The sequence below is a fragment of the Phragmites australis genome, chromosome 4 (assembly GCF_958298935.1).
Source record: "Phragmites australis chromosome 4, lpPhrAust1.1, whole genome shotgun sequence".
In the NCBI taxonomy this organism is placed as follows: Eukaryota; Viridiplantae; Streptophyta; class Magnoliopsida; order Poales; family Poaceae; genus Phragmites; species Phragmites australis.
In genome coordinates, this window is record NC_084924.1 from 46,148,659 (window position 1) to 46,176,106 (window position 27,448).

Sequence of the window (27,448 nt, forward strand, 5' to 3'; positions counted from 1 at the left end):
ATTGTGAGACCTTATTAAATTAAAGAAAGCATACTAAATCTAAAGACCTTGTGAAGCAACAGCTTCCAAAATAATTATAGGCTCATGTAAATTGCCGGTATACATTCCTTGCCATGTTGCAGGGTAATTTTTTCACTTTAATGCATGCAACCTATGCTCTCTAGTATACCGCGAAAACCTCTTACCTCTCACATTTAAGTAACCTGGCAGTATCAATATTATTTAGAGATTTCATATACTCGTCTCCAAAGACTTTCACAACACCTTGTACAAATCTTTAAGACTCTTTATAGCAGTACTTTCTCTAATCCAAATAAATTCATGTGTAGCACCCGCTGTTACTCCATAAGCTAGCATCGAAATGCAACGGTAATCTTCTACAAAGGAGATAACCTAAGAACCCAATACTATTTTTTTTCTGCACAAAATAGCTATCATGCTCTACTACAGATTGTACTATATGAAGAAACAGAGAATGGGGCATTCTAAATCTATGTAGAAATAATAATAATATGATACGGGAGGATAAAAAATAAGGGCGAATAAACAAATATTTACTAATCACAAACCTACACCGAAAGATAGCCAGGTCGTAGGTGGAAGTCTAAGAAAAGTAGTCTTGGTATAGTCTCACATGTATGGTTTCTCTGCCGTGATGAATTACTCAATGTCCTGGCACGGAAGCACCATAGCGTCGAGCATTCAAGTGCTGATCTTCAGTGTGCACTTGGAATGTTGTAGCAACAATGAGTTCGTCGTCGTCGGATGAGGTCAACAACAGATCCATAAGAATTCGTTTTATGATGTTCTGACGCCTCATTGCGATGTTAGAGAAGAGAAAGATATGTGAGAGAGTACACAAAGAAAGCTTGGAGAGGAGACACGACTCAAGAATGACAAATAAACTTGTATAGATATATCTGAAAAAAAAATAACCATTCGAAAAAAGCCGTTAGAAAAATATCTGTTGAAAAAATAGTCGTTGAAAAAATATTCGTTAGAAATATAGCCGTTAACAAAATATAGTCGTTACGAATATATTGTTAGTTATAGAATACTATTAAAAAATAGAAAAGAATATAGATGATGAAATATAATATATATATATATATATATATATATATTATTGGAGTGGTGAAGTAATACGGAGGAGAAATCTGTATAGATATCAATCTATATAAAGATATGAATTATTTATTATACATAATTTGCTGGAGTTGCTGTTACACAACGTGCGACCACTACTGTCACTGTTCACAGAGCAAACGTGAATGCTGTACCATTACTTCGGAAAAAACAAATGAATGCTGTACAGTTTTGCAAATAAGATTTCTGGAAACCACGACGATATCGCCTCTCCAGGAAAGCAAAACATGGTGCATCATGCATCTCTGGACAGCATCATCAAGCATGAGCAATGCACGCATTCGTATGCTATCCCTCATGACGGCACTACTGCTTCGTCATACTGCGGCAGCTAGCCCAGCTCCAGCGCAACGCTATCAATCTCAAAACATTTTTTTTTCAAACGAAAAAGAAAACGAAAGAGGAGACAAATTTCCAGCTCAACGCCACGAACTCTCCCACTATATAAACAGTGGCATGTCGCGCCCTTTTCCATACCACATCACCAAGGTAAGCTCGTACGTTAATTCGCTCAGCACGATGAGGATCATATCGTCGTGGCGACGGCGCTGTGCTGCGTCTCGATGGCGGCCAGGGCCGGGAACTGCAAGTTTCCCGCCGTGTTCAACTTCGGCGACTCCAACTCCGACACCGGCGGCTTCTGGGCCGAGTTCCCGGCGCAGCAGGGGCCGTTCGGCATGACCTACTTCCACAGGCCGGCCTGCCGCGCTTCCGACGGCCGCCTCATCATCGACTTCACAGGCACGTGCACGCATCCGCATTGCTTGCTTAATTCCCATGTCTTCCTTTCTGAGATTATTCTGACGAGATGCTGTTCCTTGATCAACAGTGCAAGCGATGGGGCTGCCGCTGCTGAGCCCCTACCTGCAGTGCATCGGGTCAGACTTCCGGCACGGCGTCAAATTCGGAGTACCCTGGCGTCGACGGTGCTCCAGCCCACGACGTCGCTGTTCGTCTCCGGGACCAGCCCATTCTACCTCGGCGTCCAGCTCAACCAGATGGAGTTCAGGAACAGAGTGATCAGCTCCAATGGCAACAGTGGTATGACAAAATGCAAAGCACTCTATCGATCAAGCAGCTGAAAATTATAGAAAACATGTTGTTCCAAAAAAATATATACAGAAAACAAGTTCTGAACTTCTGACGGGAAAGGATAGAGAAGTACTAGATTCAGGTTAAGATCTGTGCATGTGTCGGCTGGACATGGGACAACGGTGGTGACTTCCTGAATTTGGATCCTTTGACTTTACACAGTGAAATCATAGAACAACAGTAAAATGTGTCTGTTGCTACAGTAGGAAACAGTTACCCCAATAGCAAAACTGTACAAATTTACTATTCACGTTTATTGTTTGTAGCGTTACTGTATATTGCATCTTGTGTGTTCATCCTAGATTGAGCGTCCCACGCGTGTCTGAAGTCAAGCTTTGAAGTCAGGGCATCCAAATCTGACTCCCCCCTGTAATAACTACCAGTAGTAACAATCATATGTACTCTGTTTCTGATATAGCAGTGATAGATTTGATGATTAACTGAACAGTGAATACTTAGTGCTTTTGCTGAATGTTTGGTTACTTTGCAGCCCAGCTTCCTCCTGATATCTTTGGCAATGCTCTCTGTACAATAGACAAAAGCCAAAATGATTTCACCTCAAACCTAGGATCATTCGGTGTCGAAACAGTCAAGCAAAGTCTCCCTTCAGTTGTCAACCAAATCTCCTGGACAATACAGGTACGTAGTAGATATGGTAGTTAGCTTAAAATGATCAGAAGAATTAGAGAATTAGTCAACTCCATGTTTCCATTCCGCTTTTCCCATTCATCGCAGGACTTGTACAACATCGGAGCTCGCAACTTCATGGTGTTCGACATGGCACCCATCGGATTCTACCCTGCATTCCTCACGGAGCTTCCACATAGCACCCATTGGATGTATGAAAACTTGCAATAGAGGAGTAGTCTACTACAATGAACTGCTGAACAGCAGTCTGGCTGAGGTCAGGAAGAAGCTGTACAAATTTACCTTTCTGAAATACTTCATAGCATCAAATTAGCACAAAAAAAAATCAGTTCAAACTGAACGATCTGATGCTACCCTGCATTCCTCACGGAGCTTCCACATAGCATCCATTGGATGCATGAAAACTTACAATAGCGGAGTAGTCTACTGCAATGAACTGCTGAACAACAGTCTGGCTGTGGTCAGGAAGAAGCTGCAGGACGCGTCGATCGTGTATGTTGACAAACATTCCGTGACGCTTGAGCTGTTCCAGCATCCTAGTGCTCATGGTTACCTCTCTGAAATACTTCATAGCATCAAATTAGCAACAAAAAAAAATCAGTTCAAACTGAACGATCTGGTGATGATTTCAGGGCTGAAGTATGGGACTAGGGCTTGCTGCGGATACGGTGGCGGCAGTTACAAGTTTAACCAAGATGTTTACTGCGGAAACAGCAAGGTCGTGAACGGCCAAACTGCAACCGGGTCAGCTTGTGGAGAGTGGAGACCCACAAAACTACGCGAGCTGGGACGGAATCCATGGCACCGAAGCTGCAAACAAGATCATAGCATCTGCACTGATGAGTGGATCCTATTCGTACCCATCTTTCGATCTTTCAAAACTTTGCAGCCCATAGGATGATAACATAATCATTTAGGGACTCGGTGTTGCTGAAACCATATTATCATATAATAATATTTTTAGCAAAAGAAGATGAAGGTAGTAGTATAAATGTCTTAGCAAATAAAAATGCTTGAATTCTGTATCAGTACAGGTTGTACTTGTTAGATTGAATGGAACCAATGGATAGTACAGAGTTCAGATTTCAGATCACAGCATCACCCTGCAAATGTTGCAATGCTTGCAAATAAATTTCAACTTGGTTCAAAATTGTTAAAATACTTTGTGGCCTAAAACAAATCCAAACGTTCTTAATTTAACAACAGCTTTTCAGGACTGAAACTTACAAACAATTCTAAGCAGCAATCACAAATCAGCCACAATCCAGCGCACTGGTCATTCAACCATGAATTCAGGAAGCATAACAGAACAAATTCCACTCGTAATTCACAAGAGCAATATAGATTCAGAAAACTGAGGATAAAATAGATCACCTCCATTGCATTTCTCCAGACTGGTAGTCACAAGACAGCGATAATAGGCCCTAAGCGATAACATCAACACATAGCAAAAAGCTAATGACACAAGACACAGCCTAACAACCTAAAAGCATTCAAGCGACGAACAGACAGCAGGGGTGCCTAGGCGCGCTCCCCGCGGATGCGGCGGGCGAGCTGGATGTCCTTGGGCATGATGGTGACGCGCTTGGCGTGGATGGCGCAGAGGTTGGTGTCCTCGAACAGCCCCACCAGGTACGCCTCGGCCGCCTCCTGCAGCGCCGCGACGGCGGAGGACTGGAACCGGAGGTCGGTCTTGAAGTCCTGCGCTATCTCGCGGACCAGGCGCTGGAAGGGGAGCTTGCGGATCAGCAGCTCCGTGCTCTTCTGGTACTTGCGGATCTCACGGAGCGCGACGGTGCCGGGGCGGAAGCGGTGCGGCTTCTTCACTCCGCCGGTCGCCGGGGCCGACTTGCGCGCCGCCTTGGTGGCCAGCTGCTTCCGGGGCGCCTTACCGCCGGTCGACTTGCGCGCTGTCTGCTTCGTGCGGGCCATTTGGGTTGGCGCGAGTTGGGTGACGAAGGGGACGGTGATTCGGGCTCGAATAAGACTAGCGGGGCGCGTGATTTGCGGGTGATTTGGCGTGGTGGTGTGAGGAATTGGTGCGGGGTTGGGTGCGATTAAGTAGTGGTGGGATCTGGGAGTTGGCGCGCGGCCGCGCGGGGCTTGAAATTTTTGGTTTTTGGGCGAAATTTTGTGGGGTTTGGAGGGATCGGGGGGCATTGGGGTTTTCGAATGAATTTGGTAGCGCGGCGCCGGCGCTGGCGGGAGCCGGGAGGAACTAGGTGTTGTGACCCGCCAACGCAACGATCAAACATACAGCGAATACGATGTTTTGGTGCTTCCTACGGATAACCAGAGTAATCTTGATGGGAGTATGGGGTGAGAGGAAGAGCAGCAGGGGTCAGGTTCGAGGAAGAAGATAGGAGGAAGCCACCAACTACCAGTCCACCCTTACCACCTGGAGCTAGCCTCCCTTTTGTACACACGTCTGGGCACGCAGGCCCAACAACAGACACACGTGAACACGGCCCACGGCCTGATTCAGATAGCCTGGCTCGAGCTTCCCGTCAGACCACCCGCGCCTTGTTCATGCCTTGCCGCCGATTCACCGTTGGCAGTCACGCTGTTGGCAACAGGTACATCCGTGACAGTACCCCCTCCTTGAGAAGCGGTTGGACCCCAAGCCGCTGCATTTGGAAATCTTTGCTTGACCACATAATAGTCTTCCCAAGTAGACATTGTAGCCGGCAGATTAGTCCATTTAATCAACACTTGGGTGATGGCAGAATTACCCTTTTTTATCAAGCGCCGCTGAAGTATTTGTTCAGGCTCAGTAGTTTCAGAGTCCAGCTCTGGTACTAAAGGAATATCCGAGAACACCGGAGTATAATCAGGTGTGAAAGGTTTAAGCTGAGACACATGGAATACTGGGTGAATCAAACTCCCTTCCGGTAACTCCAGGCGATAAGCAGTCTCACCAATTTTTGCCAACACAGTATAGGGACCGAAATACTTGAAAGCAATTTTAGGATAAGGTCGATTTGCAGTAGAGGACTGGGCATAAGGTTGCAATTTGAGTAGTACCTGATCCCCCACTTGAAATGTTCTGTCCAAACGCTTGCCATCGGCATATGTTTTCATGTTGTTCTGAGCTCGAGCAAGTTGTTCTTTCAACAATTCACTAAACAACTGCCTCTCCTGGAATGTATCAACTACTTCAGTATTGCTAGAGTTAGCCAATACAGGAACTACACCAAATGAAGGTTCGACACCATACAAAGCTTTAAATGGTGAACATTTGAGAGCAGTGTGATGAGATGTGTTATACCAGAATTCCGCCAATGGCAGCCATTTTACCCACTGTTTGGGACTTGCATGTACGGAACACCTCAAATACATTTCCACACATTGATTGACACGTTCTGTCTGCCCGTCAGTTTGTGGGTGGTATGCTGAACTGAGCTGCAGTTTAGTACCCATGAGCTTGAAGAGTTCTTGCCAGAATAAGCTCGTGAACACTTTGTCTCGGTCAGACACTATAGTTTTAGGCACACCATGTAGTTTGACAATGTTGTTCAAGAAGGTCAAGGCAACTTGAGCAGCAGTGTATGGATGCTTTAATGGAAGGAAGTGAGCATATTTTGTGAATCTGTCAACTATCACAAATATGACTGAAAAGCCATCAGATTTTGGTAACCCTTCCACAAAATCCATAGATATGTCCTGCCATGAGCCACTTGGAATGGGTAGTGGTTGGAGTAATCCTGGTGTTTTACAATTCTCATGCTTTGCTTGCTGACATATGGAGCATTGCTTGATATATGATGCAATGTGTTGTTTCATGCCTACCCAATGAAACATTTTCTTGATCCGTTGATAAGAGGCTTGTATTCCAGAATGTCCGCCAACAGCTGAGGCATGGAAAGCAGTGATTATTCTTGTGTGAAGAGCAGCATTATTTCCCACCCAAATCTTCTTCTTGTATCTGATAAGACCCTCATGCAAAGAATAGCCCTGAGCATTAGGACTAAGAACAGCTAATTCAGAGAGTAGCTGCTGAGCTTTAAGATCTGTGGTATAAGAGTTGATGACTTCTTGGACCCATACAGGTACACAAACTGAGAGTGCCTGAAGTTGAAAATGTTGACCCACTCTGGACAAGGCGTCAGCTACCTTGTTGTCATAACCCTTTTTGTATTGAAACTTGAATTGCATGCCAGCCAGTTTGATCATGGCTTTTCGTTGCAATTCAGTTGACAACGATTGATCTTGTAAGTGGCACAAACTTTTGTGATCAGTCCTAATGATGAATGGCCCTCTCTGAAGGTAAGTTCTCCATTTATCAACTGCCATGAGTACAGCTAAAAACTCCTTTTCATATGCAGACAATTTGTGGTTAGCTGCACTGAGTGCCTTGCTAAAAAATGCAATAGGATGACCTTGTTGTAACAGAACAGCCCCCACACCTTTATCACAAGCATCTGTTTCTATCTCAAAAGGTATATTGAAATCAGGCAATGCCAATACAGGTGTGGAAGTCATGGCATGCTTGAGAGAATCAAATGTTGTTTGGGCAATGTCAGTCCACAAAAAGTTCTTGTGCTGCAGCAAACAAGTGAGGGGCTTGGCCATGATGCCATAGTTTTTCACAAATTTCCTATAGTACCCAGTGAGGCCTAAAAACCCTCTCAACTCAGTGAAATTTGTTGGCACAGGCCAATTCAACATAGCAGTAGTTTTTGTAGGATCGGTTGCCACACCCTGATCAGATATGATGTGTCCCAAATATGCAATTTGCCTTTGAGCAAAAGAGCATTTGCTATATTTGACAAAGAGTTGATGTTCTAGCAACTTCTGAAAAACTAACTGAAGATGATAATTATGCTCTTCTAAAGTCTTACTGTAGACTAAGATATCATCCATGAAGACCAATACAAATTTCCTTGTATATGGAGCAAAGATAGAATTCATGAGGCATTGAAATGTAGCTGGTGCATTGGTCAATCCAAATGGCATCACTTTGAATTGAAAATGCCCATGATGTGTTTTAAATGCTGTCTTAAACTCATCTTCAGGTGTCATTCTAATTTGGTGAAATCCAGATTTCAAGTCAAGCTTTGCAAAGAACTTAGCTCCTGCTATTTCATCCAAGAACTCATCTATAACCGGCATAGGAAATTTATTCTTAATAGTTGCTGCATTTAACTTCCTGTAGTCCACACAAAATCTCCAAGATCCATCTTTCTTTTTCACAAGCAAAACTGGAGAAGCAAAAGGACTGAGGCTGGGAACAATAGTACCTGATTTAAGCATCTCAGAAACTTGTTTCTCTATTTCATCTTTTTGTTCTGGGGAATACCTGTATGGCCTACAGTTAACTGGGTTGGTATCAGGCATGAGAGAAATTGCATGATCATATACCCTTAAAGGAGGTAGCATTTTTGGGTCCTGGAACACTTGATCAAATTGCATGATAGTTTGCTGGATAACTGGGGGTATGTTATCAAAGTTATTCTGTCCAGATGTTGATATAGGTTCAATAAGGATAGTAGCCCAAAGGTCATTCCCTTTGCTAAGTTTCAGCAATTGTTCTCCAGTGATTTCCTGCAATTGCATGACTGGTTGTGGTAGGAGTCCTTGAATCCTGATAAGTTGTCCAAGATGCTGAAATTCTAACCACTTATGTAGCCAATCACAATTCATGGGTCTATGTTGTTCTAACCAGTCCATGCCCAAAATCAAATCATATGCACCAATGTTAAGGATTTTGGCATCTGATTTGAAGGTGTGTCCCTGGATCCACCATTCCAAACCTTTGATTTCTTGAGTACAATGAATCATAGCTCCATTTGCTACTCTGACTTGCGCTGGTGAAATATCAGTTGGAGTGTATTGCAATCTGTCCAGAAGTGCAGAATTCAGGAAGGTGTGTGAGCTACCTGAGTCCACCAATATCAGGAGTACTTGATTCTGTACCAGTGCCCTCAACTGAATGGCTTTGTGCTTTTGTGTACCAGCTAGAGCATTAAGAGAGATATATGCATCATCTTCAGGAAGCCCCATAAAATTGCATTCCAAGGCATCCAGGATATCATCAGCTAGAAACCCACCACCATCACTTGTGTCATTGTCCAATGCATTGAGTTGACCAGGTTGTACAGTAGCACAGTTATGGGCAGGAGTAAATTTTTCTCCACATCTATAGCATAAGCCATGAATTCTGCGGTATTCTTTCAATTGTCTGGCTCTCCACAAGTCGCCAGGAGTAAGTGAATGTTGCGGATCAGTAACTTGCTTGTGAGTATTGGTGATGCCCTTACGTGCATATGGCTTGACAAAAGTCTTCTTGTTTTTATCAAGTAAGTCTTCCTGCACACTTGCTAAAATAACGGCTCTAGCTAAAGATTCTGGCAGCTGAATTTCCACTGCAGGCCTGAGATCATCCTTGAGACCCAATATAAACTGAGAGACCAGCATAGTGTCACTTAATGAGTTGTCATACAGCTTGATGTGATAAACCAATTGCTCAAATTGCCTGCGATAATCTTCAACAGACCCTGTCTGTTTCAACATCAATAATTCCATTACCTTGTTTCTATGGGTGTTGACATCAAACTCAGCAATTACGGCACTGACAAATTGATCCCATGATGGCATTGCTACGGATGTTTTGTAAGATTGATACCAATGAGCAGCGTTATCAGACATATGCATGGATGCAGCAGTAACACGAAAGGCATCTGGAATTTGATACATGGAGAAGAATGCAATGCACTTATCAATCCAGATCTTCACATCACTACCATCAAATCGAGGAAAATCCATCTTAGGCATCCATCCTCTTCTAGGTGCAGAATTATCAGTAGCAAATTTATTGACATCATGAATGTTGACAGCAGGCGAAGGGCGTGGTGTGGGCTCTGGAAAGGTTACTTGGGGCTGACTCGAGGTGGGATCTGGTGGTCTGGCTCCCGCAATGCCTGCACCGCCTAGCTGGGGAATAAACAGTTGAGGAGGAGGATTGGTACACTTCAAGAGCTGCGCCACGTGGAGCTGCTGTTGCTGCAAAACGCCAATCGTGGCCATCGACAGATCAACTTTCGTCTGAACCTTCTCCAAATTGGACACCTGCTCGTCCACCTTCTTGTCAATCGACTCCAACTGGAGCTTGAATTGATCCACTGCTTCTGATTTTGCCACCAGGAGCTCAATCTTCTCCAACAATGTCTTCTGCACGTCCTCCATTGCGGAAAGGACTAATCGAGTCTGCGGGCTTGGCTTAGACGGGGCCGTGGTGACCTCCACTCCAAATCGATCGAACCCCAGGTAGCGGATATTACGGCCACTACAAAATTAGCGGCCAACCTTCCCCACGGGATGTTACCGATCGATCGAGAGATTCAGGAGAAGCGTGCAACGGAATCGCCCAGAGCCTGTCTCTGATACCAGTGTTGTGACCCGCCAACGCAACGATCAAACATACAGCGAATACGATGTTTTGGTGCTTCCTACGGATAACCAGAGTAATCTTGATGGGAGTATGGGGTGAGAGGAAGAGCAGCAGGGGTCAGGTTCGAGGAAGAAGATAGGAGGAAGCCACCAACTACCAGTCCACCCTTACCACCTGGAGCTAGCCTCCCTTTTGTACACACGTCTGGGCACGCAGGCCCAACAACAGACACACGTGAACACGGCCCACGGCCTGATTCAGATAGCCTGGCTCGAGCTTCCCGTCAGACCACCCGCGCCTTGTTCATGCCTTGCCGCCGATTCACCGTTGGCAGTCACGCTGTTGGCAACAGGTACATCCGTGACACTAGGTTTCGGGGAACCGTTGGATTTGGGTGGATTGGACGGCGAGGATGCCTGCTGCGGGTTGGCCGCGGATCGCTATCCGTGTGAACCCATGCTGTTTCGCTGCTCACTTGACTGGGGCTTCGGCATTCGTTTTTCGGTTTTTGGCTATTCGTGGACCTGGAGCTTCGGCATTCGTTTTTCGGTTTTTGAAAAATTCAGTTTCTACAATATACAAACCAAAGCTGTTACAAAATATTGAAAAACCATCTAGTTTGATTCTATTTTTTATTCACATTCTAATAGAACATGAGATGGGTTATGGCTATGCTTGATAAGTGTACTGTGAGTGGGGATGTAAGATGAGTTGGTTTTTTTGGTTTTTTTTAGGTAATTCGGTTTTTCAAACCCAAAATCATATCAAACATCATAAACCAAATAATCTATAAATAGAAACCAAACTAAACATGAAAAAAAACCAATAATTCGGTTTTTATAATTTCAGTTCGTTTTCGGTTCCGAGCGATTTTTGCCTGTCCCTGTCTCTTGCGTTGGCTTCACCCGTTGATGGAACGGGGTGCTAGTGCTACGCGTACAACCCAGGATCATTCTGTTTCTTCTCTGCTCGTAAACTTCTACACAGAAATTAATATAACTTTCTTTTTTCTATTTATTATTATGGACATATAACCATGAACTACGCAAAAACGTCTGTGTATGTTGATTAGAAGATAATTAGGGAGAATCGTCACTATACTCTGAACGCGATCGCGTTCGTCGCCGGCAAGAACGGCCACGTCAGCAAAATAATGTTAGCTGTCCGATTTGTCAAACTCGTAATATGGATCGTCCGATGGAATCCACAGGTCATGTCTTCTGCTGAGTAATCAGCACCCGATTGCTCGTGAACTCTCTCGGTCCCCTTTCCCAATCACCGCCGTCTCCTCTTCCCCTACTCGCCACGATGCTTGCGATCGCCTCGCCGCACCTCCACGGCTCCATGCAACACCTCTCCCTAGCGGTTCCAACCGCGTAGGCCTGCTGCGGCGCCCGCTTCCCACGCCGGCGCCCGACCTGGTACGCGTCGCTGCGTGCGGCTTTGACGGCTGCGGCGGAAGCCGCCCCGTCCGCGAAGGAGGGAGCCGAGGAGTTGGGGTTCCAGGACATAGCTTCCAGGACGCGGCGGAGGTACTACATGATCGGGGGTAAGGGTGGGGTCGGGAAAATGAACTGCGTGGCGTCGCTGGCCATGCGATTCGCCAACAACGAACACCTGACCCTCGTCGTCTCCACTGACCCTGCGCACTCACTGAGCAACTCCTTCGCGCAGGTCATTCACCCCATCGAACACATGTGCTTTTGAGATATTTTTTGTTCACCACCACCATGATTGGATGAAGCAATTGCAATTTCAAAGGTAATAAGACATGCGTATGGACTTACAGTGCCCTATTTCTCATTCTTCCAGTTGTAGTTGGTGACTTCCTATTTGCATGTCACTCAGGTTATCAAATTTCACGAAGCACAAGAGTACAGCATGTTTAGTCGCATTGTGTTTGACACTACCCCCCACGGTAATGACCATATCATTGTGTATCCAAAGTTAACTCCAGATACTCAATCATATTATCAGCTGTAATTTGTTTCCCATATTGACAAGGCCATACACTCTGGCTGCTATCCTTGCCAGATTTCTTGGATGTGTCCATTGGGAAAATCTTGAAGGTATTGTTAGCTTCCATGCTTTGTGCTATCGTGCTATGATTTGAGACCCTTAATCTATACTAAATGTTGAATGAGGAAAAAAATGACGTATCTGGTATTACTTCTTAGAATCCCCTTCTTTTATGTTGATGGCTAAACAATTTAATGTTCCGTTTTGTTAACACATTCAATTTGTGAAATTGGAAAACACAAAATATTGCTTATAATTTGTTCAGCTCAGTGTTAGTGGGCTCGACATTTTTATTCCTTGTGGTTGCCAAGGATCACATATATCCCCTGCTGTTCCTGCAATTTAATTAGAATTTTATATGAAGCAGGTCCTTCAGATCCATTAACCAAAAGTTAGATATCTCATCTGTTTATGATTATTATTTTATTTTGAAACTTGAAATGATGTTTGTATTATGCTGATGTTTCTCATATTGATTTTGCCTTCTTTTTCCCCAGCTGAGGAGCAAGATTGCTTCTGCAACATCAGCTATTAAATCAGTATTTGGACAAGAGGTTCAACAGCAGGATGCAGTAAGTGTTCTGCTTAGTTCCTCTGGAATATACTGTTTCTTCACTAGGTGTTTCAAACTTTCGACTTGTGTTCCTTCTACTAAAGGCCAACAAATTGGAGCAACTCAGAGAAGGGATAGTCAAAGTGCGAGAGCTTTTTCGTGACACGGAATCAACAGAGTTTATAATCATGACAATCCCAACGGTAACAATTGTGTGCCTAACTCTCCAGCTCCCTGCCAGGCCCACCGTTCAAACATGCAAGAGGGCTTCGACAAGGCGATCCCCTATGACCGGCGATGTTCATTCTTACCATCGACCCCCTACAAAGAATGATCTCATTGGCTGCGCAACAAGGGATCCTAAAGCCCATCCTACCGCGCTCGGCAAAATTCAGATGCTCCTTGTATGAAGATGATGCAGCTATCTTCGCCAACCCCGACAAAGAAGAACCGATTTCTCTACAAGCAATCATCAAGGTCGTTGGTGATTGCTCGGGTTTAGTCACCAACCTAAGCAAAATTAAAATCTACAAGATCCGACGCAATGAACTACCTATGGCTGAAATACTAGATGGATTCCCTAGAAAAATTGGCTCACTACCATGCAAATATCTCGGACTCCTCTTACATACCAGAAAAGTGATAAGAGTAGATGTCCAACTTCCAGTTGACAAAATTGGCAACAAACTACTGGGGTGGTAGGGGAACCTCCTTTCCTTAGCTGGCCACGAAACATTGGTTAAGTCGGTTCTGTCCTCACAACCAACTTAACATTTAACCATTCTCCCTTTGCAGAAAATTGATAGGATTCAGAGAAGCTTCCTTTGGAGGGGGGAATACTCGGACAAGGTATCGAGGGGACATTGCCTCGTCAACTGGCCAACCGTCGCAAAGCCTAAAGAATTGGGTGGCTTTGGCTTATAGGAATTGCAGAATTTTGCCATAGCACTTAGACTTCATTGGTTGTGGTTTCAGTGGCAAGACGACGGACCATGGAAAGGATTTCATGTGCCATGCGATCAAACGGATATAGATATTTTCAACGCATCAACAACAATCACCATAGGCGACGGTGAAAAAGCCTCCTTTTGGCACTCGCGTTGGGTGCATGGGCAAGCCCCAAAAACATGCGCCTCTAATCTATGCCATTTCCTAAAAAAAAAAAATCTATGCTAAACAAGGGCTAACAGGGAACAAATGGCTAGGCTATATCAGTCAGATAGACAACAAGGCAGAGCTCCTCTAAATTTCGCACCTCTGGAGCTTATTACGTGAACAAAACCTACGCCCAAAAGAGTCAGATCAAATAACATGGCGCTGGACAAATAACGGTACATACACGATAAAGAGTGCATACAAAATCCAATTTGTAGGACAATTAAACAGATGCAAGAATCAGTCGGTCTGGAAGGCAAGGGTTGAACCAAAATATAAGATGTTCTCTTGGTGCTCCTTCAAAATAAGATCCTAATCGCGGACAACCTCGCTAAAAGGGGATGGCCTCGTCACCAAGCATGTCGCATCTGCGATCAAGCGGACGAAACACCAACACACATATGCAAAGATTGTGTGTTCACATGGCAGGTTTAGGCCCAACTGACGTGTTGGTCGCGACTACATAATATCCCGTCATTGACTTCCTACCGCACAATTAGAGGCTGGTGGAACGCAAAGCCACGCCGTATTAACAAACAGCTACGAAGAACTTTTGACGGGGGGCATCGCGTTTTGGTGGAACATATGGAAAGAAAGATACAGTCAAACTTTCTAGAATGTCCAATGCGACGCCGTGCATGTAATCAAGGAGCAATTAGAAGAATTTCAAAGAGCATTACCAATTTGATCCACACTATAGTAGCAGCATATTGTTTTTATATGGATTTGTTTCTGGCCGATGTGGCCAGGATAGGCATGTTGTGCCTCCCGCTACTATAAACATTTGTTTTGTATCTGCCTTTTCTTCTCTAATAAAATTGGCAACCATCGTGCCGTCTTTTTTTCTAAAAAAATCTATTTTTGAGCCTGATGGACAGTACTGCAGCTGCTCCGGCCTGTAGTCTTCTTGGCCCCGCGCTCATTCATGGCCCGTCTAATCTCTATTGCCTCTGCTGTACGGCCGGCGGCGGTGTACATGTCACTGAGCAAAATATAGTACCCACCTTCATCTTGATTTAGGCTCCTTAGTTTCTGTACTGCCTTCTCTGCCATATCAATATTCCCATGTCTCCGGCATGAACCTAGTAACACACCCCAGACCACATCATTGCTCAGAATTGGCATTTGCTCTATCATCTTGTCCGCCTCCTCAAGTCGCCCCGCCCGGCCGAGCAAGTCCACCATGCACCCGTAGTGCTCAATTGTGACCTCCACTTTGCCATAATTTCCTCTTTGCATCTCATTGAACATGGTGCGCCCCTCCTCAACACAGCCCTTGTGTGCGTACGCGGTGAGCACTGCGAGCAGTGTCATCCCATCTGGCTTCACAGCACTGTCATCAGCCAGCAGCATCTGATGAAACAAAGCAACTGTGCTGTCCACATCGCCATGCGATGCGTATGCCGAGATAAGTGTATTCCAAGATGCCAAACTCCTCACTTGCATCCCGTCAAACAAAGCACGTGCCGCGGGGAGGCACCCACACTTTGCATACATGTCCATGAGTGCATTGCGGAGTGAAATCATCCACCCAAAACCATTGGAATCAATATACTGCCGCAGAAGCTCCCCAGTTGCAAGGTCCCCAAGTGCAGTGCACGCTGACACAACGCTCACCATGGTCACCTCGTCTGGCTGCACCGGCATTGCATCAAACAACGCCAGGGCCTCCTGCGGACGCCGTGCCCTGGCATACGCAGAAATCATGGCAGTCCAGGAGACGACGTCCTGGTGAGGCATCTGGTCGAACACCACGCGCGCGGAATCCAAATCGTTGGCTTTTAGGTGAACCGTGAGTAGCCCTGAGAAGGAGACTACATCCCGGATGGGCATTTCGTCAAACACCCTGCGCGCGTCGTCCACGGCAGCCCGAGAAGCATACGCGTGCAGCAACGCGTTGTGGACGTGAGCGTGCGCGCTGCGCGCGCCGAGGCAGCCGTGCTTGAACGCCTGGGCGTGGAGGTCGGAAGGTAACCGCCCCGGCGAATGGGAGCGAGAGCAAGACTTGAGGACGAAGGTGAAAGTGAAGGCGTCAGGGCCGGCGCCTGCGCGGCGCATCGCCGTGAAGAGCTCGATGGCGGCGCCGGGCGAGGAGGAGGCTGCGAGGCCGCGCATGAGGGTGTTGTAGAAGAAGGCGAGGTGGGAGGCAGCGGCGGAGATGAGCGGGAGGTGGAGGGAGAGTAGCACGGAGGCATGGCGGAGGTCGCCGGCGGGGGAAACCGCGGCGAAGCGGAGGAGCTTGGCGAGCGCCGCGACGGCGTCGGCGGCCGGGAGGAGGTGTCGACGACGGAGGAGAGCGCCGTGGAGGAGGCGGAGGTCGCGCCTCGTGGAGCACCGGGCGGAGCAGACTAGTAAATCCGCCGGCGAGATCGACGGCATCACGGAGTTTGGCTGCGCGCCATCTGTTCGCCGTGGAGTCTGTGCTGGCTTTTGTGGTGTGTTCGACTGTTCTCTTAGCCGGTGTTATTGCTGAATGTTCTCCGCGTAAATTGAAAGCAAAATTTCTGGATATGCCAGATTTGGGTATAAAATCCTTGTGTTCAATGCAATTTTGATTTAAAATTTCAAATTGTCCACTGTGATCCTCCTCATCGAAACAAGGGGCTAGGACGCAAGGGAGTAGAACTATATATACACTAGATGAAAAAGATTTATTTTTCAAAATGCATTGGAGGATATTAAGCTTGGTACAATGTTAAGTTGGAAGACTTGAGGTAAAAAATGTATCCAACATAAATGAATTCCTCTTTACGTGTGCGTCATATTCAACCTATTTATTTATATGAGAAAATAATCCTATAAGATCTAGTCATATATGCTTGGGTTAGATCTTATTCAATAGGTGACAGATCATTAATCTATAAGGTATATGACACATGACATATCCTTAATATATAGGGTCCGACGATGAAGCTAGCTAATAGACAACTTTATTATATTTAGAGTTAGATTAAAAGGAGATCGCAACAAACATATAAAGAAGTGAGATGCACGCTTAGTTAGGTTAAAGAAAAGTAGGAGGCTAGAGGACTACACTAGGTGCATTTTTCACACACTATATATAGCCACAAGAAAATTGTGTTAATATGCTTCACCTTTGAGAACTATACAAATTTGGAACCACAAAGCTAAGATTGATTCTAGTAGTTATTCCTTCGAGTTATTAAACCTATGTAACTCCCTTGCTAGACTCAAGCGCAAGAAAAGGCTCTCTTTTGTCAATTAGAGCATGTCCAATAATATATATAACTATTATCTATAAGAGTTATATATTTCATCAATAGATAATAATATAGATATTATCTCCAGTAGCTTAAATATAGCATTGTGTATAAAAATAATGTAGACACACATGCAATAAACTTCATATTCAAAGGATTAAATGAGTATACTGTCTACCATTTAATAATCTAATTTTTATCTCTTTTCATTACTCTCCTCACCATATGGACAAAATCTGATATAAACATCAATATAGCTAGCTGACATATAGGCATCCTTTGGATTGTAGGAATTTTGAAAGATTTCAATCCTTAGTGTTTTTTCCTTTAAGGGTCTTTTGGAACAAATGAATGTGCTTGTTAAATCCCTATGAAACGGTTTCTTTTGTTTCTAGGAATTTTGAAGGAATTATAATATGAGGTCCAAACTCATGGTAAATTTCCTCTGTGTTTATCTTTTTCATCTGATTCCTATTTTTTCTACGCTACATCAAACGGCTATTCCTATAATTTTCCTACAGTTTTCCATTCCATAGGATTTAAGATACTAGAACATTCTTATTATATGTTTTTTCTATTTCTTTATTTTGATAATCTTGCACTCTAAAATATATATATTATTAAAGACTTCTTAGTTAACCGCTTGCCCTTACACCTGACCTAACATAGGTTAGATCACCCAGCAAAGGTCCCCTGGAAATTTGGAATGTCTCGTGCAGCTGCTCCTGTCATCACTCACAATTAAGTATAAGATCCTGTTTGTTTTGGATTGTAAAAGTTAAATTATGATTAAAATTTTAAAGCTGAAACAAACAATTATGTGTAAAAGGTGGATTGTTACAATCCAACATCCAGATTGTAACTGTCGGTGGATGAACACCTTTGAGATTCGGTCGGGGGGGGGGGGGGGTTGATTCTGGATCTACCTCGTACGTGGATTTAATGCGATTGTATGAGATCTAGGCGGGATGGATGATCGTCGGCTAGTAGGAGTAAATGCTCAAGAGATTTTAGACAGGTTCGGATCGCACGGAGCGTAATACCCTACTCCAGTATGTTGGTGTGATATTAATGCTCTTGGAATGCCTTTCTCTGGATCTCTGTGTTACAAGGTTTTTTACCTAAGTCTTGAGCTTCGGTCTTCAAGTGTCGGTCACTCTGAGCTTCTACTCGGCCTATCCAAAGCTTGACTTCTCTCAGTCGTCTTGCTCAAGCTTGTCTTTCTTCGAAGTGCTCCCCCCTTTATTCTACCGAGGGAGGCTCGGCATGCCCAGAAAAGGGGGCACAAGTTTCCGTACACCATAAATGAAAAGCAACCATTATGGGTCTACAGTTTGATGTTACAGGGGTTAAAAATGCGCCATTCGGCCGGTCCCGTCGCCTATTACGTCCAACTTTAGCAGATGCAGGGGGCCCACCGGGCAGCCACCGAACACCCCGCATGCCCGTCCGGTCAGAGCAGACCTGACACGGCAGGGTGGCAGGCGATACGCCTCGAGACCAGCGACGATATCTTCAAGTCGTTTCCTTTATGCACCCCGAAGGGTGACGTGTGATGGGATCCGTCGCATTAAATGTCCCCACGCCTCCTGCCAGCCAGTGGCAGGGACTGACGTACTCAGTACGACAGGCATGGGGGAGAGTGGTTGGAAGTGACATGCCACGCTCCCTCTTAAATGCAGCATCGGGCCTCCTACCGATTGATATTTCACCGTGGAGCCTTTGTGGGGTCCACCGATAAGGGGCTTCTCAGGTCCTCGGGGACCACTGTTCATGACTCCGAGCACCCCTCCCGGAACTGGCTCTTCTCGTGTCCTCAGGGAACTCTGGGTACTCGGGGACCACTGTTCATGGCCCCGAGCACCCCTCTCGGTATTGGCTCCTCTCGGGTCCTTGGGGAACTCTGGGTACTCGGGGACACTGTTCATGACTCCGAGCACCCCTCCCGGAACTGGCTCTTCTCGTGTTCTCAGGGAACTCTGGGTACTCGGGGACCACTGTTCATGGCCCCGAGCACCCCTCTCGGTATTGGCTCCTCTCGGGTCCTTGGGGAGCTCTGGGTACTCGGAGACCACTGTTCATGGCCCCGGGCACCCCTTCCTGAACTGGCTCTTCTCGGGTCTTTGGGGAGCTCTGGGTACTCGGAGACAACTGTTCATGGCCCCGGGCACCCCTCCCTGAACTGGCTCTTCTCGGCTCTCGGGGAGATAGTCCCCGAGGGAATACGTCACGTGACATTCTGCTGTCCTGTCCTTAGGACTCAGGGACCCCTGATTCCTGTGTCACCAACAGTAACAATCCAGCCATCCACATTCCATCCAATTATAACAATCCACAATCTAAATATTACAATCTAGCTTCTTATAATCTCAAATTTACAAATTGATTTTTACAGTTTCCAACTGAAAAAAACAGGACCTGTCTCACGTCACCATCCTGAAGGCATCACCACTCTAGGCCGTAGCCCGTACGAAAGTGGAAACAACGAACCAAAATCCAAGCCGCAGCACACTCGCCCTCCCGGTACCCACGAATTTTCTGGAACCTTCTCGAACCACCTGAGACCGTGCCCGCCGCGCCCACCCGCTCCAATGCCCGCCGCGATCGCGGGGCGGCCGCCCTTCCGCATGGTCTAGGCTGCTGCGATGGCGAGGTCGAGGCCTAGGGTTTGGCTCGTGGCGGGCTGCGCCGCCGTGCTGCTGTAGGCCTCCGTCGCGCAGCTCGTAGCCGTCGGCCGCCTCCTCCTCCAGTTCGGCATCGCAGGCGACGCCGACCCCTCGCCGCCACCTTCCGCGCTTTCGCCCCCGAGTGCGTGACATCCCGATTGTTTTGTATTCCTTGCTAAGTTCGAATTGATTTTGTTCTTATTACTCTTTTTTGCATGGATTTTTTGTGAGCATTGAACGAATGAAAATGGAAAAAAAAGTGAGTTTAAAATGGTGAAGGGTATCGGAGGTGTACCAGTGGATGCATTTGTTGTTGTCCTTCCCCAACTTGACACTAGCACGTTTGCTAAGTTGTAACTGTTGCTGCATAGAGCATTGATGCGATTGATGAGAAAAAAATATTGCCTCGGAAAGGCACGTCAAAAGTGTACGTTGTATAGCGATTTGTTGATCTCTTGACACTTTTTTTAGACGCACTATGTGAGAAGTTGCAAATGCCCTCATGTTTGTTGACATGAATTGCTGTAGAGTCTGTAGATGCCACTGGGATATGGGAATTTTAATTGTTGTTATTTTTTCACAGGAATCTACAGGAGCAATGGTTATTTGAAGATATCTTGTAATGGGGTCTGAATCAGATGCGATCGGAAGTCAGTTGTTGTTTCCTTGCTTCTGCCATTCAACTTTAGATTTCCTTTTTCGTTCCTAACTTTTGTTGTTATTTGGAACCTCATGTATTTCAGATATGTGACATGGTGGCAGTTGCTCATTTGCTAAACCTCACGATGGTTGTTCCACAACTTGACAAGAGATCATTCTGGGCTGATCAAAGGTATCTTCCATTTTCTTCGAGAGGTATGCTATGCAACTAAACATATTGATATCTAAAGTGAGTAATGGTCTGTGTGGTTGACAGCAATTTTGGAGACATATTTGATGTGAGGCATTTCATTGACTCATTAAGAGATGAAGTGTACATCATTAAACGGCTTCCAAACAGGCTTGGCCCAAGAGATTCAGATATTATTCTTCAAATGCCACCTGTGAGCCGGTCAGATGAAAAATAATACTTGCATCAGGTTTGGAACTCATCTGGGATATGCCCTAGTTTCTATTGTACATGCTCCGTACACTCTTCACTCACTCTCATATGTGCAGATCTTACCATTGTTCAGCAAATACAGTGTTATCCATTTTAACAAAACAGATGGTCGATTAGCTAATAACGGTATCAGCGCAGAGCTTCAACTACTACGATGCCGTGTTAATTTTCATGCACTGAAATTCACCCTTCAAATTGAGGAATTGGGGAATAAACTAGTACATGAACTTCGAGCTAAGGGGTCATTTGTGGCCTTGCATTTACGCTATGAGATGGACATGCTGGCCTTTTCTGGTTGCAACCATGGTCTTTCTCCTGGAGAAGCCGAGGAGCTAAAAAAAATGAGGTTTGTGGCATACCCTGTGCTGTCTTACTGAGTTTCATGAAGGTGTGAACTGTCCGTTGTGATACGACTCAGGTAGTTCCTTACAGGAAAAGTGGTGAGATATTATAGTACTTTGATCTTTATAATTTGTACGGTGACCATTCAAGAAGGGGAAAACAATCCTTAGGTCCTTAACTTGTCTCAGGAATATCTATGATTTTAGCTTTAAGAATGTTTAGCACAAGCGCCATTTTTTAAATTGCTATGCCATGCATGAACAAGTGTGCAGGACCTGCCAATTTGCTTGTTCAATCAAAGTTAAACGGAGACATTCCTGTTAAAACTAAAGCGTGCAATCAAAGTTAAATGGAGACATTCCTGTTAAAACTAAAGCATGCGATTCTGGACATGCTGCTGTCAATGAAGCCAATTTGTTCTTTATGGTTTGAACTATAGTTGAACGAGCCGTTTGGACCGGTCCGCCTCGATCCAGTCCCGTGGCGTACAACAAACAGCAACAGGGGCATGCCAATCGAAATAGGTGGTCGCAGGAATGACATCGAGCAACTGAAGAAAGAAGTTCACCGTTCCACACTATATCCTAGTACATGCAAACAATAAAACGAGTTTTCCTCCTCAGGAGGACTCAGAATCACATCATAGCAGCATGAACTACTTGTAAGATAAAAATCCCCAAAATTCGAAGCAGTTTAACAGTGGATGATTAGAGGTAAAACTCCATGAATGCCCCCTGTACCCAGGGTTTCAGGGAACTGTCAATGTACAAATGGGTAGGTTCCGTGAACAACGATCCTGTGCAAGTGTTAATCACACAACATTCCGGTAGTATTACATGGCGTCCTCAAGGAAAATGAGAGAAGAAAATGATATTTCTTCACTGCCTCCGTCTCCTTTGATCTCCAGTATAAAGTATGGCTCCACACACATCTATACAAATCGCAGAAATGGTAAACTTGCACAGAGTGAACATGTATACTTCCAGTTCCTCATGCCGGTACAGCTACAGGTCTTTGGCTAGTCTTGATTCCCTTAATAGCTGCAGTATTGCAAGAGAATCAGTAAGAACTTTAGTATCGTTCTAACATATACTGGATTCAAAACCTATATGAAACTGCTAGTTCAGAATATGAAAGGTGCGACAACTGAACATGAATAGCACTGGGAAAGCCATGCCTTCAGCATAGTCTGGAGCCCCAAAAACTGCAGAACCAGCAACGATAGCATTCGCCCCAGCTTCAATGACCTTTTCATTAAATGTAAGGAAAAATATTAGAACCTAACTGAAACTGAAGGTTAGTTCAGGATCAGGAGCGGATCCACCATGAGGGGCAAAGGGGGCCAAGCCCCCCTACTCGGCTACTCCCGGGCACACCTGGGAGCCCTTGAAGCCCCTCCTTTATTTTTTGGGCATGAGAGAGAAAGAAGAAGAGAAGAAGAGGGAGAGCCCCCCCCTACTTGGTGGTTCTGGATCCATCACTGTTCAGGATTGCTATCCACATGTACGGAGATTTGAGAGGTTTAAAGTTAGATGCCAGCATGAAAAAAAATATAAACATGTTACCTTGTAGGCATTTTTTGGACCGACGCCACCATCAACCTCAATCCAGGGATTCACTCCCTACAAAACAAAGAAAACGAATTTTCAATGCTTCAAACATCAGGGCAGTGAGAATACTTGCAAGCAAACAAGGGATATGCCTTCTCTGCACATAATCTTCTCAACTCTGCAATTTTCTTTACTTGACTCTCGATGAAGCTCTGGCCACCAAACCCAGGATTCACAGACATAATCAACACCAGATCAACAACTGCACTCAAGAAAAATGATGTAGTACCATGTCAGTTGTCAGAATGTCAGTAAAATGTGGAATGGTAAAAAATCGTGAAAAAGTGGCATATGCCTTATTAGGCTAGTGATGAATTGATGAAACATGTAGTTTAATGGTTACTAAGAAAGCAACTTGGAAGTTTTACTGAGAGTCCTAATATTATCCAACACAAATCTTATGACTACATGCCGGGTAGTCCATAAAATCAAGTGTGCCATGTGGTCAGAACTTTCATCAATTTCTTGCAAGAAGCAACACAATTTGCTTCTTAATAAACTAAAAACACTACTATGGTTATGCTGTAGAAAAAAAAAACAAAAACAAGATCAGTAGCTGAACAACAGGAGTGAGTAGCCTGGTTCACACTTCACATGCCTACTCTGAATCGACTGTGTGCTTCCTCCAACATCAACCCTCACCAGCCACCATTTGCTATCAAGTGTCAATTATTAATTAACAGAATATAAGTTACGCATTCTATTTTTGCAGAATTATGCTCATGGATTGAGAAAAAAAATCGCAGCAAACATTGAATATATTAAGGGGATTTGGAACCTAATCTAGCAAAAACAGATATTCAAAACCTAGTCTGGTAAAATCAATAGATTTTCTGAACTTCACACACATGTTAGGATACCATAGATACTGGAGTGAGGATCATGATCTTACCATCAAGAACATAATCTATTGCACTGAGTGGAGTCGCAGGATTCAAAACAACTCCAGCCTTTGCTCCCAGACTTTTAATCTGACAAAATATGAAAAGATAACATCACTTCCAAATTTCTCCATGGCATTACAAAGGATAAAATGACACCACAATGGCTAGGACATTCAATGATCTGAAAAGGAACTTGGTGCACCAAGTACTCCTAAATTATAACTAAACTACCTGTAGGTCTAACATTAGTAAGTAACAACTGTGCTGTGCTCCTATAGTAGGATCCTAGTAATAGTTCAACCTCACAAAACACAAAAATCTCTCTCATTTTGGATAACAGTCCACAATGGTATGTTAAATCATGAATGAACAAAAGTATGGTTAATGTTTGAGTAAAATATTAATTCCAATCATCATTTCGTATAGAATCAAGTAAATACGAAAAACAAACAAAAAGGAAGTAAGCAAATGTCATCAATTGATATATACTGTAAATAAAAAGTTATTCAAACGTTCGGTGGTTCAAATGTTTACCTGGTCGACTGTTCGGTGTAAATGGATGGTCGACGATTGCTCACAGTGTACACTAACAATATCAGCACCTGCCTTGATAAAATCTGGGACTCGCTGCTCAGGTTCCACAATCATCTGTAATTAAAACCAGAAATCTCCACATTCAGCAGGGGTCAAATGGGATGAAATTAAAGGACAATAAAACACCTAGAACTTTACTGGGGCTTCCAAAGCAGTACCAGATGCACATCCAATGGAAGATCAGTCACTGGACGCAGAGCATCAACAATCAAAGGTCCAATTGTGATATTTGGCACAAAGCGTCCATCCATGACATCGACATGAATCCAGTCACATCCTGCCACCTCCACAGCTTTTACCTAGCAGTATATAAACATCATGGCAATATGAGTACGAAATATTCGCCGATCGTTTGGTGGAAGAAAAGTATAATTATTTGAGCAGCAAACTGCAGAGATGCCACATGCAGGCGTTGGCTACATACAACCAACACATTATCAAGCAATTCTGCCAATAGTAGCCTAAAATGCTTCTTCTACATATTCCCAAATAATGGCCAGTGCACTGAATTATCTCAAGGAAATGTGATTTCGTGGATGCTATTTAACGGACCTGATCACCAAGCTTGGCAAAGTTTGCAGAAAGAATGGAAGGGGACACAATGATGTCATTCTTTGAGTACTTGTCAACCCGAGCTGATGCCTTCACTTGGAATGCCTTCCTGGAAACCATAAAACAAAACAAAGAGAACTTAAGCTCACAATTCAGAACTTACAAAGACAAGAACCAAATTACAGTCATCATCAAGTAACCTGACTAATTCCCCCCCCCCCCCTTTCCCCTCTTCTTTCGTTAATAAGTAACATGGAGCAAAGATCACTTACAGAACATCATAGACATAAGAACTGTTAACTTAAGCATAAGCAGACATGATCTATCGGCATTTCCAGACTGACAAGCTGCTCCACAAGTTCACAGGTGACAGGTCTAACATGGTTTTGCTGTCGATGTAACGAACTTCTAGTGACATACAACTAGAAACACCCGCAATTCTTACCCCCACAGACTTCATCCAAAGCGACCTCTCGTTGCTCACTATGACAAGCTATTTGGTGTCAGGAACTCGGGCCATTCGATCCAGAGCGCACAGCGCTCATCACCCCCAACTTCGCGCACACACTGCACCCACCGGCAGCCACGGGAGATCTCAATCCATGTGCTGCTTCGGCGACGGCACGGCCCATTTGCAACAGCGCTGCTCGGTGCCATCGGGCGGTAACGGAACAAGGGATCGCTGGTAACTTCCAACGGGCAGCGAGATGCCACCCAATCGAACAGGGGTCAAAACGACACGGCCAAACGGGAAGCAGGAAATGGGCGGTGAAGGGGCGTGGACCTACCTGGCGGAGGAGAAAGCGAGGCCGCGGCGGTGGCCGAGGGAGGCGGTCCGCGGGGAGGCGAAGCTGGAGCACAGCGACGACGACGGCGACGCCATCTGCCTACCTGCCTATCTGCCTGCCTGCCCACCCACCAACTCTTCCGGCTCTTCGCTTGTTGCACGAGCAGCTTGGAAACGCTTCGGGCGGAAGCGATTTGGTTTGGCGGGGGGGCTACGCCTGCCTCGATGCGAGACTAAGGGAGGGGAGAGACCAGAGAAGGCGAGGCGAATTGCCAATGGTTTGTTATCCGCTCGGCCGTGCGACCCCAACCCAATCGGGAGCCGCCGGGCCACAAAAATCGCGGCGTTTCCACCGTCCGCCCTGCGCGCCTCGTTGCCTTTTCGGGGGGGTTGGTTGGTGGCGGCCGAGCCCAGCGACCGCGGGGTTTCGTCGTCTACCAGAGCCGCCGCAGCCGCAGGCGCCGGGTCGGTCGGTCCCCCCCTCTCTCTCTCCCTGTCGCTGCGCGGCGTGGGCTGCCTAGCCTGTGCCGCGCACGATTCCGCACCGAAACGGCACGAAATGGACCCGAACAGCATCTGGATCTTCGCGGTGGCACCCGCTGCTTTCCAGATTTCTTCCACTGCTTGCCACAGGAATATGAGATCATGGCATCAGGGATTCAGGGCACCCAGCATTTTTTGTTTCTTTTTAGGAAAAAAATCTATATAACTCTGTACTACAATTGATATATACTTAAAATACTGAACTACAAAATAAGATATTATGGATCTTAAACTTTGCAAAATTGTTTACTTGAGCCTCTAGCTTGGGTTTCTAGGTGGTTTTCGCCTCACATGTGTCCATGCTGGCGTTGGTTTTGCCACGCAAACGGGTATGGACATTGGGACCGCATGTCAGTGGCCGCTGGGTGCAAAATACCTCCTGCGCTACTCTACCTCCCTCCTCTCCTCCAGTGCTCCCCTCCATCAGCGCCGAAGTTGGCGAAGAGAGGGTTGGGGGAGGTTAGATCCGGGAAGGAAACGACAGAAGGAGGAGGGGAACTGGCTTGGAAGACCTCGGTGGTCCTTCTCTGAGCTCCACGTAGCTGGGTGACGACAGAAACAGTGCCGGCAACGAATATGGGTAGCAATTGCACTACTCAGGGAGAATGGAGCTCGACACGGTGTGTTGCGCGATGTGGAGCAAAGAGGGGAAATGAGGGGAGGGGTGAGCAGTTGGGCGGGGGAGAGAAGTAAGGCCGATCGATAGGGAGGCGAATGGGGAGCGACGGCGCAAGAGATGGTGCGAGGGAGGTGACAGCGAGGGCGGGGCAAGAGGGAGGGGAATGGTGAGGGTGAAGGAGCTTAGGTGCAGAACCTCACCTCCGTCATCCCTGGCCTTGCCCGCGTCGATGCACTCCATGCCACGCTCTCTAGCGCAGTCAGCAACAGCAACGACTGCCTCCTCGATGCCTCCCCCCACCTTGCCGACACGCACGGAAGCTTCCAGGAGGTCATCATTGAGCTCAAACAGGATGCCACCGAGGCCCTAGCTGCCATCCGATGCCACAATAGCGCGCACCTCACCTCTGTGCTCAGGTCACAGCACAAGGCTGGGATGGCTCAGATTTGGCCGGTGGGTAGTGGATTTTGACCGGCGGCGGGGCAACGATGAGGCGACGGTAGACCCACTATCGAAGTAGAGCAG

General features: G+C 45.7%; 4 protein-coding genes and 2 pseudogenes across 4 annotated transcripts; 3 read left to right on the forward strand and 3 right to left on the reverse strand.

Moving 5' to 3' along the window:
* The first annotated feature begins 1,709 nt into the window (after window positions 1–1,709).
* LOC133914854 (GDSL esterase/lipase At4g01130-like) lies at window positions 1,710–3,892 on the forward strand (annotated as a pseudogene).
* A 349-nt stretch (window positions 3,893–4,241) lies between these two features.
* LOC133916837 (histone H3.2-like) lies at window positions 4,242–5,078 on the reverse strand. Its single transcript, XM_062360699.1, has one exon. The coding sequence runs from the start codon at window positions 5,044–5,046 to the stop codon at window positions 4,408–4,410; it is 639 nt and encodes a 212-aa protein (XP_062216683.1). The 5' UTR covers window positions 5,047–5,078; the 3' UTR covers window positions 4,242–4,407.
* Window positions 5,079–11,312: 6,234 nt separating this feature from the next.
* On the forward strand, window positions 11,313–13,533 carry LOC133914855 (uncharacterized). The gene is made up of 7 exons (XM_062357845.1): window positions 11,313–11,335; window positions 11,487–11,825; window positions 11,951–12,037; window positions 12,125–12,222; window positions 12,281–12,345; window positions 12,793–12,867; window positions 12,953–13,533. The coding sequence occupies exons 1-7, from the start codon at window positions 11,313–11,315 to the stop codon at window positions 13,256–13,258; spliced, it is 993 nt and encodes a 330-aa protein (XP_062213829.1). The 3' UTR covers window positions 13,259–13,533.
* Window positions 13,534–14,665: 1,132 nt separating this feature from the next.
* Window positions 14,666–16,548, reverse strand: LOC133916838 (pentatricopeptide repeat-containing protein At5g15300-like). Its single transcript, XM_062360700.1, has one exon. The coding sequence runs from the start codon at window positions 16,380–16,382 to the stop codon at window positions 14,859–14,861; it is 1,524 nt and encodes a 507-aa protein (XP_062216684.1). The 5' UTR covers window positions 16,383–16,548; the 3' UTR covers window positions 14,666–14,858.
* A 3,173-nt stretch (window positions 16,549–19,721) lies between these two features.
* Window positions 19,722–21,507, forward strand: LOC133916839 (rhamnogalacturonan I rhamnosyltransferase 1-like; annotated as a pseudogene).
* Window positions 21,508–21,979: 472 nt separating this feature from the next.
* LOC133916840 (ribulose-phosphate 3-epimerase, chloroplastic) lies at window positions 21,980–26,225 on the reverse strand. Its single transcript, XM_062360701.1, has 9 exons — window positions 25,763–26,225; window positions 24,975–25,083; window positions 24,581–24,721; window positions 24,363–24,476; window positions 23,837–23,915; window positions 23,037–23,146; window positions 22,900–22,956; window positions 22,512–22,581; window positions 21,980–22,374 (listed from the first exon to the last, which is right to left on the reverse strand). The coding sequence occupies exons 1-9, from the start codon at window positions 25,855–25,857 to the stop codon at window positions 22,325–22,327; spliced, it is 825 nt and encodes a 274-aa protein (XP_062216685.1). The 5' UTR covers window positions 25,858–26,225; the 3' UTR covers window positions 21,980–22,324.
* Window positions 26,226–27,448: the final 1,223 nt, after the last annotated feature.